Raw genomic sequence first — 18,771 nt, forward strand, 5'->3', positions numbered from 1 at the left:
GCCCCAACCTGTTGATTTTTTTGAGACAAGGTCTCACTAAGTTGCTCAGGTCCTCACTCTGTGGCTGAGACTGGCTTTGAACTTGTGATCTTCTTGCCTCAACTTCTCAAGCAGCTGGGATTATAGCCATGGGCCACCCGGCCCAGCCCTTAATGGTGTTTTCTTTGTACTTCAATGCAGTTTTTAAAATATAGAATAATTTACAGATTCTCATATTTTTGTGTGTGTGCTTAATGAAATTCTTAATGTGCTTTTTGTACTTATTTGATTATTTTATTCCAATCACATATAATTATCTATTTTAATTCATTCCTTTTTTAAAATCTTTTTTAGAGGGACACAACATCTTTATTTTATTTATTTTCTCTTATGTGGTGCTGAGGATTTAACCCAGTGCCTCACTCATGCTAGGTGAGCACTCCACCACTGAGCCCCAGCCCCAGCCCTAATTTATTCCTTAATAAAAGAAATCATGCTGAAACTCAGTCTGACAAAACAGCTCTTTACTTTTGCAATACTGGAGATTGAACCTAAGAGTGCTCTACCATGAACTATACCTCCAGCCCTTTTTATTTTTTATTTGGAGCCAGGGTCACTGTGTCAGGCATGAAACAACTATACATTCTAAAGAAATTAAAATTACAAATACTTAATGAAGCTAAAAGTTAGACAGGACATACATTATCTTTTCTTTTATTACCTTTTTTGTTTGTTTAACTTCAGACTATTGTTTGTTTTTATTATTATTAATTTTTTTTGGTAGATGGACACAATATTTATTTTTATATGGTGCTGAGTCTCAAACCCAGTGTGTCATACCTGCTAGGCAAGCACTCTACCACTAAGCTACAACCTTAGGCCCCTATTTCTTGGTTTTTTTCCGTTTTCCACCATTCCTTTTATAAATCAGACATAAATATGCCTTGATTCAATTAGCGAAGTATGGTCTGATTTTGTTTACTGTTGTTATTTTCTTGTTTTTTAATAATCTAAGATCTGTTGAGAATGATTAAGAAGACAAATTAAATTTAAACTGCTCTCAGGATTAAATGTTTGAAAAACAAAAGCAAATGAGAAATCTGCCCTTCATGATTTGTTTTTAGGACACCAAACATAAACATTAATCTGATTATGATTCCTGTATAGTTGCCATTCCAAACTTATTAATTAAATCAACATTGTTTATTCTGTATAAAAATATTTGTCCAAAATATTGGGCTGCATGCTATATCTTAGTACAGAAATGACATTTTAGTAACATGTATTATTTTGCTAGCTAATTCATTGAACTCTGATCACATTAATTGCTTTGAGATATTCTTCTCTGCTTTTATGAAAAGTAGATTGCTTTAAAAAAACCCCAGCTAATCCTTAATTTGCCTTTCTCCACTGAGTGGTAAAAGATTAAGGAGCTGACATAACCACTCTGTATGTTTTATTTAAACTTCCCTTTGCCCCTTGCTGCACATGTAACAATGTTGTTCTTTCTTTGACACAGACCCAGACAAAGGCTGAGTGTAGTTAGGAAGCAGACAGCAAGCCTCCAGTAGTAGCCCCGGCCTGGCTCCAGGATTTGTAAACAGAAACATCCCAGGCTCCAACCAGGCAGACAGCAGTTCCCTGTCTGTTCAGCATTCAGGAAGTGCTTGCTTGTACAAGCCCTGCCATTGCACACAGGCATACATACCAATGTTTATATTTGGCTGAGTATTTAACTGAGAAAACTAATAGGGAGGGAAAAGAGGGTTTATTAGAACTAAGGGGAAAAGACAATTAAAGTATAGCATATATATAACTACATGATATAAAAAGGATTTTTTTAAAGAAACAACAACAAAAAAGAATTTTTTAGTTAAAGGCCTCTTTTATTGAACACACATGTGAATACACATACTTAAATATTTTTCCTGGCAGTTTTTCAGTGATATCAAATTTTTAAACCATGTGACATAACCTGGAAAGTTTTTAATTTAAAATATTTAACCATTAGTTTGGCATTTAACATGTTTAAAATCTGTTATGGCATTTTTTATCCTCTCTGTTATATCAATTAATAATTCATATGTTAGAATTTGAGTTAATTCATTGTAAAAGTTATGGTATATTTTCTTTTGTAAATTTGAGAATAAAAGCAAAGAATGCAGAACCTTCAAAAAACATTAGAAAATTCATGTAGAATCTTGACTTTAAGTCACCTACTATAACTACTTTATATTTTTATAGTTTAATGCATTTTAATAGTGCTTACAAGAACAGCACAAAAAACAGACATTAAAGGCATATACTTGCATGTAGCACAACTCAGAAAATTATAGTGAATGAATAGAATCTACTGATGATACAAATGCTACAAACATCATTTAATTGTTGTCAATAAAAAATTTACTTATTTAAAAAAATCTGAATGTTGTAATTGTCCAGAAAAATTTAATAGGTTTCTTTTTGTAATTGTTGAAGTTAAGTGCTGAACTTATTCATTGAAATGTTTTGACTTGTAGTAATGCTTTATGTCCCCACATTTATATAAAAATTTATGCACAAATGAAAACAGAAAAACTTCCAATACCTAATTTCTGCACCTATTTTTCCATTTCACAATCATATATGTAGGTACCATTGACTCTATGGGGGGAAATATATAATGTTCAGAACTATAACAATATGAAGAAAAATTGGAAGTCAGACAAAATAATAATTTTTAAAAACCTCAATCTGAGAATCCCCACTGGGTCCTGAAAGTATGAGTGTGGACTAATGGATGTTCACAGTGATGACTCTCATGTTTTAGATGTTTACTATAATATATTTAGTTTAGGAAAGCAGGAAAATTTTGCTCTGTATTTTTAAGAACATATTATGTTGGAAAATGGTACAAAGTAAGAAACATTTAATTTCTAAGTATTCATTTGCTTCTCTTTCAATAGTTTTTGCTCTCCTGTACTAACAGAGAAGAAAAGTTGGTTTATGGGTGAAAATGATAAGGACTTTAATTGAGTGTGTTGTTTAAATGTCTCTAAAATATTCAATAGGAAATATAAAACATATTTGTTAAAGAAACTCTGTATCTGAATGAATGCAATTATTTAATGCAATTTTTTAATTCATGTATTCCCAAAATCTCTCCAACTGGTATATGCCCACATCTAAAGAATTTTTTTTTTCCTGGTATGCCTGTTTTTTTCCTATCCAGCTCTACAGTTTGAGTCAGGCTGAAGGCAGAGACTTCACTCCTATGTTCAGTTTCTAAGCTTGTTCAAAGCTTGTAAATGCCAGCTCTTCACCATTGGTTTTAGATAATCAGTATTTGACTCTGTCACTAGTTCCATAAGAATGTCTTCATTCAGGCCATATGGAAAATGTAGTAATTCACATTTCTATACTAGTAATATTTCTCATGGTTTGTCTATATCTGACATGCACAGGAGAAGACATCACTAAAGGTGATCTTGCCTCTTATGCCAAATAAAACCAAACATTGTGTTCTTTTAAAGCATGTTCAAATCATGCCTTTTACAACCATTTTCTATGACTTGGCTATCATTTTTTTTAAAGAGAGAGAGAGAATGTTTTAATATTTATTTTTTAGTTTTCGGTGGACACAACATCTTTATTTTATTTTTATGTGGTGCTAAGGATCGAACCCTGCGCCCCACACATGCCAGGTGAGTGTGCTACCACTTGAGCCACATCCCCAGCCCCTCGGCTATCATTTTTAAGAGTGGCTTTTGTAATCTTAGCTATTTCAAGTTTCCTTCTTGGTAAGACAACATATGATGACTGCAAAATCTATTGAATTCTAGAATAGGAAAAAAAGGGGAGGCTTTTATTTAGATTGTTAGCTCCCCTTCACTTTTTTTCCTAATAGGTGCTGTCCACAAAGAACTTGGCCCCATTTGTTTTAGAGATAGTGCCATGTTAATTAATTTGCAGAATAGGATTAGGGTCTTTTGCAGAAGATAACCTATTTGGTCATATATTTTTATACTAGTAGATACTTTGTAATCTAGAAAAGTCATTAATAAAGTCATCAACATTTGTAGATAATGCTGAACAAATTGTTGTTTGAACAAATATACATGAGGAGCATTGACTTACTTACAATTGCATTTATTCCTTGCAGAATATGTTGGCAATTTTTTCATTGGTTTCAGTAGTAATTCCAAGTTTCAGCTCATAAAGAACATCCAATACCTCCAATACTCAGGGATGCTTTACCACTGAGTTACAACCATACTCCTTTTTTATTTGAAACAGGGTCTCAATAAGTGTCTGAGTGACTTGTGATCCTCCTCTTCCTCTTGAGTCTGCAGTTGACACAAGCTTCTGTTAAAGGCAAAAAGTTTCATAGCCTAAGTTGTTACTATATTATTATTATTTAAATTATTTTAAATTTATATATGACAGTGTAATACATTATAGTTCATATTACACATATAGAGCACAATTTTTCATATCTCCGGTTATATACAAAGTACATTCACACCAATTCGTGTCTTCATACAAGTACTTTGAATAATAATGTCCATCACATTCTACCATCATTTCTAACCCTATGCCCCCTCTCTTCCCCTACCATCGCTCTGCCCTATCTAGAGTTCGTCTGTTTCTCCTGGGTTCCCCCTCCCTACACCACTATGAGTCAGCCTCCTTATATCAGAGAAAACATTTGGCATTTGTTTTTTTGGGGGGGATTGGCTAACTTCACTTAGCATTATCTTCTCCAACTCCATCCATTTACCTGAAAATGCCATGATTTTATTCTCTTTTATTGCTGAGTAATATTCCATTGTGTATATATTTTTTTTATCCATTCATCTATTGAAGGGCATCTAGGTTGGTTCCACAGTTTAGCTCTTGTGAATTGTCCTGCTATAAACATTGATGTGGCTGTGTCCCTGTAGTATGCTGTTTTTAAGTCCTTTGGGTATAGACCCAGCTGGGTCAAAAGGTGTTTCCATTCCCAGTTCTCCCAAGAAATCTCCATACTGTTTTCCATATTGGCTGCATCAATTTGCTGTCCCACTAGCAGGGTATGAGTGTGCCTTTTTCCCCATATCCTTGCCAACACTTATTGTTGTTTGTCTTCATAATATTTGTCATTCTGACTGGAGTGAGATTAAATTGTAAGAGTAGTTTTGATTTGCATTTCTCTAATTGCTAGAGATGATGAACATTTTTTCATATACTGGTTGATTGATTGTATATCCTTTCTGAGAAGTGTCTTTTCAGGTCCTTGGCCTGTTTATTGATTGGGTTATTTGCTTTTTTGGTGCTTAGTTTTTTGTGTTCTTCATATATCCTAGAGATTAGTGCTGTATCTGATGTGTGAGGGGTAAAAATTTGCTCCCAAGATGTAGGCTTGTATATTAAATCATTCACTGTTGTCTCATAGAACTTGGATATTTTTGTTCTTTACCCCCTCTGTTTTTCTCTTTGTAATTTAGTGTAGATAATTTCTGTCAATGTATATTCAGGTTCACTGACTCTTTTGTCAGTTGTGTCCTCTCTGTTAATAATCACATCAAAAGAATTCTTTAGGATTGTTAACATATATTTAATTTCCAGCATTTCCATTTGGCTCTTTTAAATAATTTCTTTATTTTATCTAATATTCTCCTGCTGTTCACTTATGTAGTCCACATTTTTTATATATTTATTTACATATTTTAAAGTCTGATAAATTCACTATCTGAGATATTTCTGGTTATTTCTACATCTGTTGACTATTTTCTTTCTTAATGACACCTTATTTTCTTTTTTTCCCCTCTATATACACATTTATTTGCTACGAAAATTAAAACAGCACATCAAAATTTCTTTTTATTGCAACTCAAATTTTTGAAAACCAGAAAATCTAATTATCTACTGTAATTATTACACTCTAATCAAACTATCCATATTCTCTTTTCATCTCTTCCAGTTCCTGAGTTTTATTTCAGATTTCAGGCTTTTAAAATCTCCAGGAAGACTTGAGACCTATTGGTACTTCTTTGAGTCAAACAGAAAAGTAAAACTAAAGTATACTGAAATCATTTATGCACATTTTAACTGCTCAGATTCCTTATAAATTACTGGCATTAAGGCATGAAGGGATCCCTAACACACACACACAAAAGGATGCAAAAGAATAAAGACATCTCAGAACTCATACATAAGCTATTCAAAATCATTGATATACAGTCTAAACATAGAAAAGTGTTCCTAAAATTACCATCATGAAGAACAAGTACAATTTACACCTATATTGAGTCTGTGTCCTAATCATACCCTATTCTAATATTCTCAGAAGGATCCCATCCATGATATACGCAAAAACTGCAGGTACATTTGAATGGTACACTTCGTGATTCATTCTGATCTTCCTTAAGATTGTTGTCTCTTTCTTGTTTTTGAAGACTTAGGAGATATCTCCATCTTTCCACACGGTCTTTCCGTGCAGATAACAATGTCCGGACTCCTCGCCGCCTGTTGGGAAAGCCCTTTCTGACCTCCCGTAAGACCCTCTCACTCCTGTCCAGTGGTTGGGGTGGACCTTCTGGCAGAGGGGACAGGCATTTAGCACAGGATTCAGAGTCAAGTCATGAAGTTTCTTTCCTAGCATTTCTGAACTGACTGGATGAGAGTCCACTGAATTTTCTTCATTTTCAGACATCGGAAAAGACTCCTGGATCGAGGTTGGATTAAATTTTTGCAATGGGTCCATTGGGAGGTGAGCAAACCCTCAAAAAAGTTGCTCCCACTGGTGCTTGGGAGGAAAAAAAAACTGTAGCCCTGAGACTAAAACCTCAAACTTTATCAGCTGGTGAGACAAGTGGAGCCAATCTAACACACCTTATTTTCTTGCTACATTACACATCTTTTTATTTTTATAACTTAAACTAAATATTGCAGATAAAATCAGAGTAGAGTTTAAAGTAAATAATGCTTACATTCAGAAAAGAACTCATCCCTTTTTGTCAGAAAGAACGTAGTCATAGCTGAGCTGGTTTGGGGCTTTATTATTGCCTTAGTTTGATTAGGTTCACCATAGATTCCAAATGTTTTGTGGATATAACAAACATCCTGTTAGCAAGTTTTGGGATCTGAATGCCTGGAGGACTTATTTCTTGGCTTTACCCTCAGGGTTTAGTAAGCCCCTTACCATGGCACTTCAAAAAGAATTCTCAAACTTTCACCCTTTGTCCAACTACAGATAGATATGATCTTATAGTTGTAAGGATTTGGAGTGCCTAGAGGATTGTCTCAGTTCTGCTGTCTATAGACCTTTTATTTTTTCTTCTGTTCTTAGAGTTTAACAGGCACTATATACCTATGCCTTAGGGTGTTTTCTCAGCTTTCCTGTCCTGCTTGCATTCATACTTGGGACTACTTGGTGAAGGCCTGATGAAGAGTTGGCAGGTGATGGTTAGCTCTTTTTACATCTGGGGCCCCTATATACTCTTAGTTGTCATGCCATCCTGTACTCAGCCTTTACGAAATTGTGATGTTAAGTTGTTTCTTCTTACATCTATGATGGTGTTTTCCACCCGCTAGCCAACCTAGGATAAAAGCAGTTCTGAAGGCTAAATTTCCAAGATGAAGGTGACAGGGTGGTCAGGTTCTAGTGAGGCCTCTCTTCCTGCCTTGTAGATGGCCACCTTCTCACTTTGTCTTCACATGCTGGGGCAAAGAGAGTGGATGGGGAGGGGAGAATAAAGAAGACAAGAAGGGAGAAAAGGCTTTTTGGTGTCTCTCCTTATAAGGCACCAATCCCATCATGAAGTCCCCACCCTCATGACCTCGTCTAAACCCAATTAACTCCCAAAGTATCTCTCTCTAGATCCCATCATATTGGGAGTTAAGACTTCAATATATGAATTTTGGGGGAGAGGGCATAGTTCAGTCCATAGCACAGACTAATGGAAGATATTAATTTTAGGAGAATCTGGTACTAGAGGGGGAAGAGTCAATTGGGAACTCTTAGGACTTTCTTAGTAATTTTTTTATAAACCTAAAACTATACTAAAATATAACATCTATTAAAAATAATAATAAAGATAAGTCTAAAAATTAGTAATTTTTATTTAAAAATAAATAGAGTTGTGGCTCAGTGGTAGAGTGCTTGCCTGGCATATGTGAGGCCCTGGGTTTGATCCTAAGCACCACATGCATATAAATAAATAAAAATTTAAAAATAAAATGAAAAGATCCATTGACAACTAAAAATCAAATAAAATAGATGAAACCAGTTGAGCATTGTGTCCACACACCTGAAGTCCCAGCTACTGAAGAAGCTGAGGTAGGAGAATCATAAGTTCTAGCCTCAACTTAGTGAGACCCTGTCTCAAAGAATTACTTTATGACATTTGCCAGAAAACGGATGGATCTGGAGATTATTATGCTAAACAAAATAAGCTAATCTTCCAAACCAAAGTTGCGTGTTCTCTCTGATACGTAGATGCTAACACACAACAAAGGGGGAGGGGAAGAATAGAAGTTCAGTATATTAAGCAAAAGGGAATAAAGGGAAGAGAGAAGATTCAGAATAAGAAACACAGTGTAATAATTCTAACATAACTTTCCTATGTACATATATGATTATACAACAGTGAATCGCTACGTCATGTTCAACCACAAGACTGGGATCCTAATTAGAATAAGATGTACTCCATGTTTGTATAAGTCAAATTATACTCTACTGTCATGGATAACTAAAAAGAACAAAAATAAAAAATCAAATAATAAAAATTTAAAAATAAAAAGGGTTAGGGATGTAGCTTGGTGGTAGAGTACCTCTGGGTTCAATCACTAGAAACAAACAAAAATTTTTATTTGCTATGCACTGCTTAACAGAATGCTAAAAATAACAAGACATTCTTTCAAATCTGTTTTCACCATAGAACCCCTTGTGATCTTCTTTCCCTTTCCTCTCCCTTCTTTGAATCTCTCTACTTTAAATGGCACTATTTTTGTTACTTCTGTTTCTTCTTTTTGTCCTCCATTTTCCATTTCCCACCTTTTTTCTCTTTTGATCCTGATAAAATAAAATGTGAGCCAAGTATGGTGGCACATGCTTGTAATCCTACCAGCTCCAGAGGCTGAGGAAGAGAATCATAAGTTCAAAGCCAGCCTCAGCAAAGGTGGGGCACTAAGCAACTCAGTGAGACCCTGTCTCTAAAAAAAAATACAAATAGAGCTGGGAATGTGGCTCAGTGGTCAAGTACCCCCAAGTTCAATCCCTTGTACATACAAGCAAAACCAAAACAAAAATATGAGCATTATTTGCCAGTGTTTAAAACAAAATATCAAGTTTTTTGTTCTTACTTTGAGAACATTAATTTTCCTCCTTAAAAAAATTTGTTAAATTAAAAACAAGGTATGACAGTCCCCTTTGTCCATGGTTTTATTTTGCAAGGTTTTAGTTGCCTGTGGTCAACCATAGTCCAAATATACTAAATGGAAAATTCTAGAAATAAACAGTTCATAAGTTTTAAATTCTGTCTGAATAATGTGATGAAATTTAACACCATCTCACTCCATCCCAGGTGAGACATGAATCATCCTTTTGGCCAGCATATTCACAGTATGTGTGCTCCTACCTGCCTGTAGTCACTTAGTAACCATCCTAGGTCCCAGATTGACTGTTGCAGTAGCATAGTGCTGGTGTTTGAGTAACTCCTATTTAACTTAATGATGGTCCCAAAGCAAAAGAGTAGTGATGCTGGCAATTTTGTTATGGCATATTGTTGTAAACTATTATATTTTGTTATCAGTTATTGTTTATCTCTTACTGTGCCTAATTTATGAATTAAACTCTACCATAGGTGTGTACACATAGGAAAAAACATAGCTTATATAGTCATTTTTCAGGATCACCTCACAGATGTCCCAAACATGACTATATGTACTATGAAATGGTGTAATTATTTGCATATAATTTGTGCACAGTCTCCTGTATACTTGAAATTGTTTCTAGATTACTTAAACTATGTAATACACTGAAAATGCTATATGAATAGTTCTTATACTGTATTTTTAGGGACTAATGACAAGAAAAATAGAATGCACATGTTAATCACATCATCATTGGTCTAGCTAGAGTAAATTAACAAGACTTGACATGAACAATGCTCACATAGGAGCTGGGGAAAGACTGAATATCTGTGAAATGGTCGGAGGCCATAGCAGGGTATGTGTATATACTACTTAATTTATGTGGATTTAATGTAGTGGTTGGTGTTTAGCAAATTGAAGTTTTACTTTTTGGAAATTTCTGGAACCTCTTTTGAATATACCCTATGAATAAAGAGAGCCAACTGTATAGTGTTCTGTGCTATCAGAGATTTTAGGCACTCAGTAGGCATCTTGTAATGTATCCCCCAGGGATAAGGAGAAACTGTTGTATTTGACAGTTTTAATAATAAGAAAAGATGAACAGTAAGCACATGAAATATTTGTGTATACTACTTAAAGTGTTAGTTAGTTTTGTGTGTGTTTGAGTGCATTGAAAATAAAATTTCTGGGCTGGGGATGTGGCTCAAGCGGTATCGTACTCGCCTGGCATGTGCCCGGCATGGGGTTCCATCCTCAGCACCAAATACAAATAAAGATGTTGTGTCCGCAGAAAACTAAAAATAATAAATATTAAATTTTCTCTCTCCCTCCCTCCTTCCTTCCCCCCCTACCTCCTCCCCCTCCCCTAAAAAAGAAAAAGAAAAAAAAAAGAAAAGAAAATTTCTGGGCTGGGGTCGTGGCTCAGTGATAGAGCATTTTCCTAGCATGTGTAAGGCATTGGGTTTGATTCTCAGCACTGTATATGAATAATTAAATAAAATAAAGGTTCATCAACAACTAATAAAAAAATAAAAAAAAAGAAAAGAAAATATCTCTTGGGTTAGGCAAATTCTGAAATGAGTTCATTTAATTTGTTGTTGTTGTTTTAGTACTGAGAATTTACCCCAGAGGCATTTAACCACTAAGCCTGTCTCTAAATAAAATACAAAATGTAGATGTGGCTCAGTGGTTGACTAGCCCCTGAATTCAATCCCTGGTACCAAAAAAAGCTAAGTTGCTGAGGCTGGCTTTGAACTCGAGATTCTCCTGCCTCAGCCTGTCCAGCTGCTAGAATTATAGGTGTGCACCACAGCACCTGACAAGTTGAGTTTTTTCTTTTTTATTGAAGTAAAATTCATATAACAGAACTCACAACAGTAAAATGAGCCATTTTGTACATTCACAGTGTTTTGCAACTCTCACCTTTACTTAGTTCCAAAACATTTTCATCTCCTTACAAGGAAAATCTTGTATCTAATAACCAGTTCCTTCCTTTTTCTTTTTCCACCATTGCTAGCAATTGCTAATCTGCTTTTTTGTCTCCACAGATTTGCCTTTTCTGAATATTTCATATAAATATTTCATAACATGTGATCTTTTGAATATCATTTGTGTGGATAATGCCACATTTTGTTTATTCGTTTGTCAACATATGAACATTTGTGTAAAAGTTTTTGTTTGAATACCTGTTTTGAGTTCTTTTGGGTATATGCCTGAGAGTAGAATTGTTAGGTATAATGGAAATTCTGTATAACATTTTTCCCCCAAAACTGTTTTCTAATGTATGTATATCATTTCATATCTCCACCAGCAATGTATGATAGTTCCAGTTTCTCTTCATTCTTGACAAACTTTTGTATTTTCCTTTTTTTAATTGTAGCCAGGCTAGTATCTCGCTATTATAGTAAGGTAAATTTTTATATGTAGCTTTTCTGCATATAGCTTACTATATATGTTAAAATTATTTTAAGTTTTATTAATTTATGTTAAATTTTTTTAATAAATATTCAACAAATTGAAATATTTCAGTGCTTTGAGTCTTTTTAGAAATATTTTTGTGACATTTAAATATGCAACTGTACTTAATTTGACTGAGATAAATTCATTTAGAACAGAAATACCCATCAGAGGAGTTCTCTGCCATAGAGGCTTCTTACTTTGCCATAGAAACTTATAGTTTAAATATGGCATATAATTATAATGTCCAAATCAAGAAAGTTTTAAAATATAGTATGCATTATTTTTATTGAATATGAAGGATGATTAGCTGGGTGTGGTGGTGCACATCTCTAATCCTAGCAGCTCTGGAGGCTGAGGCAGGAGGATCATGAGTTCAAAGCTGGCCTCAGCAATGGCACGGTACTAAGCAAATCAGTGAGACTCAGTCTCTAAATAAAATAAATAATAGGGATGGGGATGTGGCTCAGTGCTCCTGAGTTCAATCTCCAGGAACCCCTCACCAAAAAAAAAGAAAAGATTAAATAAGGAAATTAGCAGTCATTAAGCCCAGCCTCTAGTGAGTATCACCAAACACTTTATGAATGCCTCTGGTAAAATAATTAACAGCTATTTCATAGGTAACTCATTTAATTTTAGACAGCCCTATTTGTAAGTCATAAGTTCTGTATTCTGTGCCATAGACTTGTCTTGAATGTTCATTAATGGAATCTCATTATTCTCCCTAGCTATTCAAAACAACTTCCATTTTTCCACAAGAGACAGCTGAATTCTCCCAAGTTTTTTTTTCTCTCTCTCTTTTCTTTATACCAGACACTTTCAGTTTTTTGTACCTACACAATTCAGAGTCATTTATCTTTATGTTCTACTCGCTTTATTTTGGACACACTGCTTTAGTTTGTGGACATCTATCCTAAAGAGATTTGCTGTAGATATGATCTGACCCACAGAATTAAAATAACACATAACATGTTTACATTGTAATTATAACCCTTGATATAGAAATATGTGTCCCCATTCTGCAAGTGAGTAAACTTATGTTCAGACAGATGAAAAAATTTTCTCAAGGTTATACAATAAGTGAAAGAAATGAGTTTAAGGGGACTGGGGTTGTGGCTCAGTGGGAGAGCTCTCGCCTGGCATGTGTGAGGCACTGGGTTTGATCCTCAGCACCCCATAAATAAATCAATAAAGGTATTGTGTCCATGTACAACTAAAAAAAAATACTAAAAAAAAGAAGTGAGTTTATGTTTAATTCATATTTAATTGCCTGCAAAGCCATATTCTTTTCATTAATATTAATCATGTCATATTGATTAATATAGTTAACATTAATTGCATAGATAATATATGCTTGACATTTGTAGACTCCCATCTAAGCCTCAATTGACATACAAGGTACGTTTTTATAAATGAGGAAATGGAGGCACTGAAAGTAAAAATTTTCAGAATCCCAAAGAATGAGTTGTCTGATTCTAAAGGCTGTACTCTTAAAAATTTTACTATCCCCCAAAAATATTATATTATCATGTCTATGCTATTCCACAATGTAGATGTATCAATAATTAGGAGCGTACCTAACAGATTTTACAGTGTTTTCAAGTCTAAGATAATCTGTATCAAGGCCAGTCTGGGCAATTTAGTAAGACCCTGGCTCAATATGAAAAATTTTTAAAAGGGCTGGATATATACTCAAGGTGTGTGTGAGATTCTGAGTTCAATAGTACTGGGGGGAAAGATAATCTTCATGATTAATGTATTATTTTTCTCTCATTTCCTTTCATGCAAAACATAACTGATTTGCTTATCTATTGATACAGCCTTTCTAAAGAGCAGTCTGTCAATATTTAATAAAGTACTTTTATTTAAAAAGAATGACAAAAGGGCACAATGGTGCATACCTTTAATCCTAGCTACTGTGGAGTCTGAAGCATGGGGATCAAAAGTTTGAGGACAGCCTCGACAACTCAGAGAGCCTGTCTTCAAAATGAAAAATACAAAAGACTGGGGATGTAGCTCAGTGGTAGAGTGCCCTTGGGTTCAATCCCCAGTATCTCCAGAAACAAAAAGGATGACAGTGTTTTAAAATTTGTTTCTTTTAGGTCCACCTCATTCATTTAACCGAGATGAGACAATAATCATTGCTTTGGCATCTGTCTCTGTCTTAGCTGTTTTGATAGTTGCCTTATGCTTCGGATACAGAATGTTGACAGGTAAACAAAATACCACTTTTTGTCCTATCATTTATTAAGCATGCTATTAAATCAGAATTTATTTTCTTTTATTTAAATCTCTATGCTGAATGTTAAAAAAAAAAAAAACAACAACTCTGTGCTACTGAAACTCCCATTCTGTCTTCAACAAAAAATTTCCCCAGTTTTTGGAAAAGTTTCAAATTCAGACAAAATACTTGTCACCCAGTTTCAACAGTTATCATATATGAGCAATATTGTTTCATGTAAATCCCCGCCCACTACCCACTTCCATGCCACTGAATTATTTTGAAGCAAATTAAGGATACCATTAATATACTTTAGGCTTAATGGGTTGTTTAGGAAATCATCAATCACTCATTCATTTAAATAACGTTAATAAAATCTTGAAAGTTTCTACACTGTTTCTTAGGGTTTTAAACTTTAAGTAAGTCATTATGGGAGCATCACTTAGAATTTAGTTTCATGTTGTTTATTATTCATCTTCATTTATAGATGAATAATTCTATTCCTTCTGCAGCTTTTAAAAAACTGTAACAGTAAAAAGTGTAATAAAGATATCATTTTAAGAAAACTATGTTAGTAACGCTCTTTCCTGTTCTTATAGGAGACCGTAAACAAGGTCTTCATAGTATGAACATGATGGAGGCAGCAGCGTCAGAGCCCTCTCTTGATCTAGATAATCTGAAACTGCTGGAGGTAAGGTTATTCTTAGATTGTGGACTGTTATAATAATTACCAAGTTTTGTAATTATTGCTAAGTTTCATTTGGTAATATCTCAGAAGCTACTTTAAAAGTCTTAATATGATGAGTGGTTTTATGATTTTTATTAGAGATGACCTGATAACTATGGTCCCCAAACTAAATAATAGATATGATAGATTTAACTATATAAAAACATTTTAATAATTTTCTTTTTGCATAAAAATATAGTTAAGAAAGTTAAAAAGTCAAATTTGAAAAAATGTTTCAATACATAAGAAAATTGATAAACAGCTGTTATGAGTCAATTTGAAAGAAAAGATGCATAAAAATGTAAGAAGAGATGAACTGACAGTTTAGAAAAGTAAATGTGGCTAATAAATAGGTAGTAAGATGTCCAGTTTACTAGACTGAAAGAAATACCAATTAAAACATGGAATATGCTGGGCACGCTGGCGCACATCTATAATCACAATCGCTCTGGAGGCTGAAGCAGGAGGATTGTGAGTTCAAAGCTAGCCTTAGCAACTGGCGAGGCTCTAAGCAACTCAGTGAGACCCTGTCTCTAAATAAAATAAAAAATAGGGCTGGGGATGTGGCTCAGTGGTTGAGTGCCCCTGAGTTCCATCCCTGGTACCCCCCGCCCCCCGCAAAAAATAGGTACATTATCTAGGATTGAGTGAAAGAAACTTTACCAAACATTGCTAATTTAATTATATTTTGATACAGCCTTTGTGAAGAACAGGCTGCATGTGAAATTTTTACCTGGAAATAATGATATATAACACATGTTTTTAAATCAATAATGATAAATTCTCAACCCATTTCAATAAAAAGTGAGAAAAATCCCCAGAAACCAAAAATGAAGAGAATAGGTTACATTTTGCTGGTACTTTGTATTTTGAGTAATTTTTTATTACCTCCCAAATATTGTGACTATTTTATTGTAGAGACCTGCACTATATCTATCATGTTCTCCTAAAGTGTGCTGATTTTTACTTATTTTAGTAAGTAACACATACTATAAACTTGTCTCTTAGGCAGAAGCTCAAGTCTTGGTTCAGTTATTTTATCTTTAGCTAGAGTCTGTCCCACGCATTCATCCTTTTCAGGATTCTATCTGCACTTTGCAGAAGCTATAGTTGCCCCAAATTACATTCTCTGGTTCTTAGGTCCAGAAAGATTATAGATTTTCCCTTGTCATTGTAACTCTACTGCACAGAGCTGATTGAACCCTGCATCAAGCTAAAAAACAAAAATAGGGGGCTCATCTTATGCCATTTTTCTCTTTTAAATCTTGAGGTATTTTAGAGTCTACCTCCTTTTACTTATTCTCCAGTGCCTTTAGATATTTTGTTTGTTTGTTTGTTTGTTTTTATTTTGTCCAGAGTTTCCAGTTGTTCTGTGAGACAGCTAGGTTGGGTGGGAACTTCCTCAGTCATACCAGATACAGACTTCAGTAGTTTCTTGGTAATGGAGTAAACTATTAGCAATAGAGATGTGTAGCATACTACATGAATTTGTGCTTCATTATTTAAGTTTGATTATTTAATTTTGATGTGAATTAATACTTTGCCTTTTTAAAAACAACTTCACAGCTGATTGGCCGGGGTCGATATGGAGCAGTATATAAAGGTTCCTTGGATGAACGTCCAGTAGCTGTAAAAGTATTTTCTTTTGCAAACCGTCAGAATTTTATCAACGAAAAAAACATTTACAGAGTGCCTTTGATGGAACATGACAACATTGCTCGCTTTATAGTTGGAGATGAGAGAGTCACTGCAGATGGACGCATGGAGTATTTGCTTGTGATGGAGTATTATCCCAATGTAAGTTCTTTAGAAGAAATAAACAATGATTGAAACTAGCTGTCAATCAGACTTTCAGGAAGACCACCATAATAAGCATTGCCAGTACGCAAATTCATTATTAATGGTCTGCAATGAGATAAAGATCCTGTGCCATAATTTGAATCAAATACATCACTAATTATACTGTTTATTCATTTCCCTCTCTCATTCTCTCCCTCTCCCTTCTTTTCTATTCTTTTCTCTTTCTGTAACCGGGTTTTCTCAGTGAAGGAAGGAGTGCTTTGATTGTCATTCATTCTGGTGTAAGCTCCTTATCTCATCAGAGACTGGTAGTGGTTTGTGGATAAGCACTTTGAGTAATACAGATACGGAGAGTACCCCTCAGTATCCTGAGGATTGTTTCTAGAACCACTTCTACCCTCTGTAAACATACCCAAACTGCAGATGTTCAAGTCTCTTATATAAAATGATGAGTAGGTTTTTTTTTTAACATATAACCCATGAACATCATTTCTAGATTACTTACACAATAAATGCCATGTTAATAGTTGTTATTCATATTTTGTTTAGAGAATAATGACAAGAAAAAATAGTATGTACATGTTCAGTACAGATACAATTTTTTTTTGAATTTTTCTTTTTTATGGTGCTGGGGGTCTACTCAAAGCTTCATGTATGTTAGATACCACTGAGATGTACCCCACAGCCCCTGAATATTTTTTTATCTGGGTTGGTCAAAATTATGAATGAAAAACATGCAGATACAGAGGACACATTATATATATTTACAAAATTCTTCTGTTTTCTATTATAAACCATTAATAGTTTTGTATTAGTAACAGATTTTTTTCAAATTAATTTGATAGATCAAAGAATTTAAAAGGAAATAATCATTCATAATTTTAAGTATGAATGAGACATGAAAAATTGATGCTTAAATTCTTTTCTCTTCTTTCTTCACATAGAAATGCCTTACTACTTCTTTCAAAATTCTCTAAAATGGTTCATTAAATCTTCATGGAATCCTAGCCTATGCAAATCCTTAATAAGGTTGCAAACTTACCTCTTAATGTTAAAATAAATTTATTTCAATTTTTTAATACATTTTCTTCCTCTGTAAAGGGATCTCTTTGCAAGTATTTGAGTCTCCATACAAGTGACTGGGTAAGCTCTTGCCGTCTGGCTCATTCTGTGACTAGAGGACTGGCTTATCTTCACACAGAATTACCACGAGGAGGTAAGATAATGAATAAAAGATGAATAACACATGTGGGTTCAAAATTGTAATCCTATCTTCAAAGTATGATTTGTATTATTAGGCATTTATTATTAACCATTTTTTTGAATTATTCAGCAGGAGGAAATATTTGAAATGAAAGAATAAGAAAAAAACTTAAAGACTATCTAGAGGAGTCATGGATTCCATTAAGAATTTAATTAAAGCTCTAGTAATAACCATGGGAGAATACTTACAAAAATATTCTTTTGGGCTGGTAATGTAGCTTAGTGGTAGAGTGTTTGCCTGGCATGATGCACAATGCCCTAGGTTTTGATTCCCAGCACAGCAAAAAAAAAAAAGAGTTGTGGACCTTGGGTTAAGAACTTCTTAGCTAGGCTATATTTTCCTTATTCTGTTTATTTAAATGAATTAAATGTGTAATTACTTCTTTTGTTCTATTATCACATAGGTCTTTATTCAGTAGGTTGATCTTTAGTATACTTAATGTGTATTTTTATATATCCATGCTTCTTTAACTAGAATTAGATTTGGCTAAATCTGTGAGGATGGAAGGTGGAAATAATAGTAGTTTCAATAAAATGGTTTTTTTCTGATGTAAAAATCTAAAGGTCTGGGAATACAGCTTAGTGATAGAGTGCTTGCTTAGCATACATGAGGCCCTGGGTTCAATCCCCAGCGCGCGCACACACGTACACACACACAAAAAAAGCTACCAAACCATCCAGAATTGGTTTGGTAACACCATGGTACTATCAGGGCCTGAGGCACTTATATTTCTTTGCACACCATCCTTAATAGGTAGCTTTCATTTTCAAAGTTATTTCATTGTTATGCTGAATCCTAGGTAGGGAAAAAAAGGTGGGGAGGGAAGAGGAGATAAATGGATTTGTTCCCTTCTGTCTCCAAAAGTTCCACTGTCATGTTCATGTTTTGTTTCTCAGAACTAGTTCACTCTTAGCTGCAAAAGAGGCTGGGAATATTATTTTTGTTTTTGTTTTTTGCGTTTTACTGAGTGCATTGCTGCCTCAGATAATT

At 34.3% G+C, this 18,771-nt stretch overlaps 1 protein-coding gene across 3 annotated transcripts in view; it reads left to right on the forward strand.

Moving 5' to 3' along the window:
• Bmpr2 (bone morphogenetic protein receptor type 2) overlaps positions 1 to 18,771 on the forward strand; it is a 167,730-nt gene that overhangs the window by 111,446 nt on the left and 37,513 nt on the right. For all 3 annotated transcript variants that reach the window (XM_021735684.3, XM_021735686.3, XM_005338919.4), the window contains exons 4-7: positions 13,872 to 13,982; positions 14,590 to 14,681; positions 16,284 to 16,514; positions 17,619 to 17,733. In XM_021735684.3, coding sequence (XP_021591359.1) covers positions 13,872 to 13,982; positions 14,590 to 14,681; positions 16,284 to 16,514; positions 17,619 to 17,733 — 549 coding nt within the window. The remainder of the gene's footprint in view (positions 1 to 13,871; positions 13,983 to 14,589; positions 14,682 to 16,283; positions 16,515 to 17,618; positions 17,734 to 18,771) is intronic.

The sequence above is a fragment of the Ictidomys tridecemlineatus genome, chromosome 7 (genome assembly GCF_052094955.1).
Source record: "Ictidomys tridecemlineatus isolate mIctTri1 chromosome 7, mIctTri1.hap1, whole genome shotgun sequence".
NCBI lineage: Eukaryota > Metazoa > Chordata > Mammalia > Rodentia > Sciuridae > Ictidomys > Ictidomys tridecemlineatus.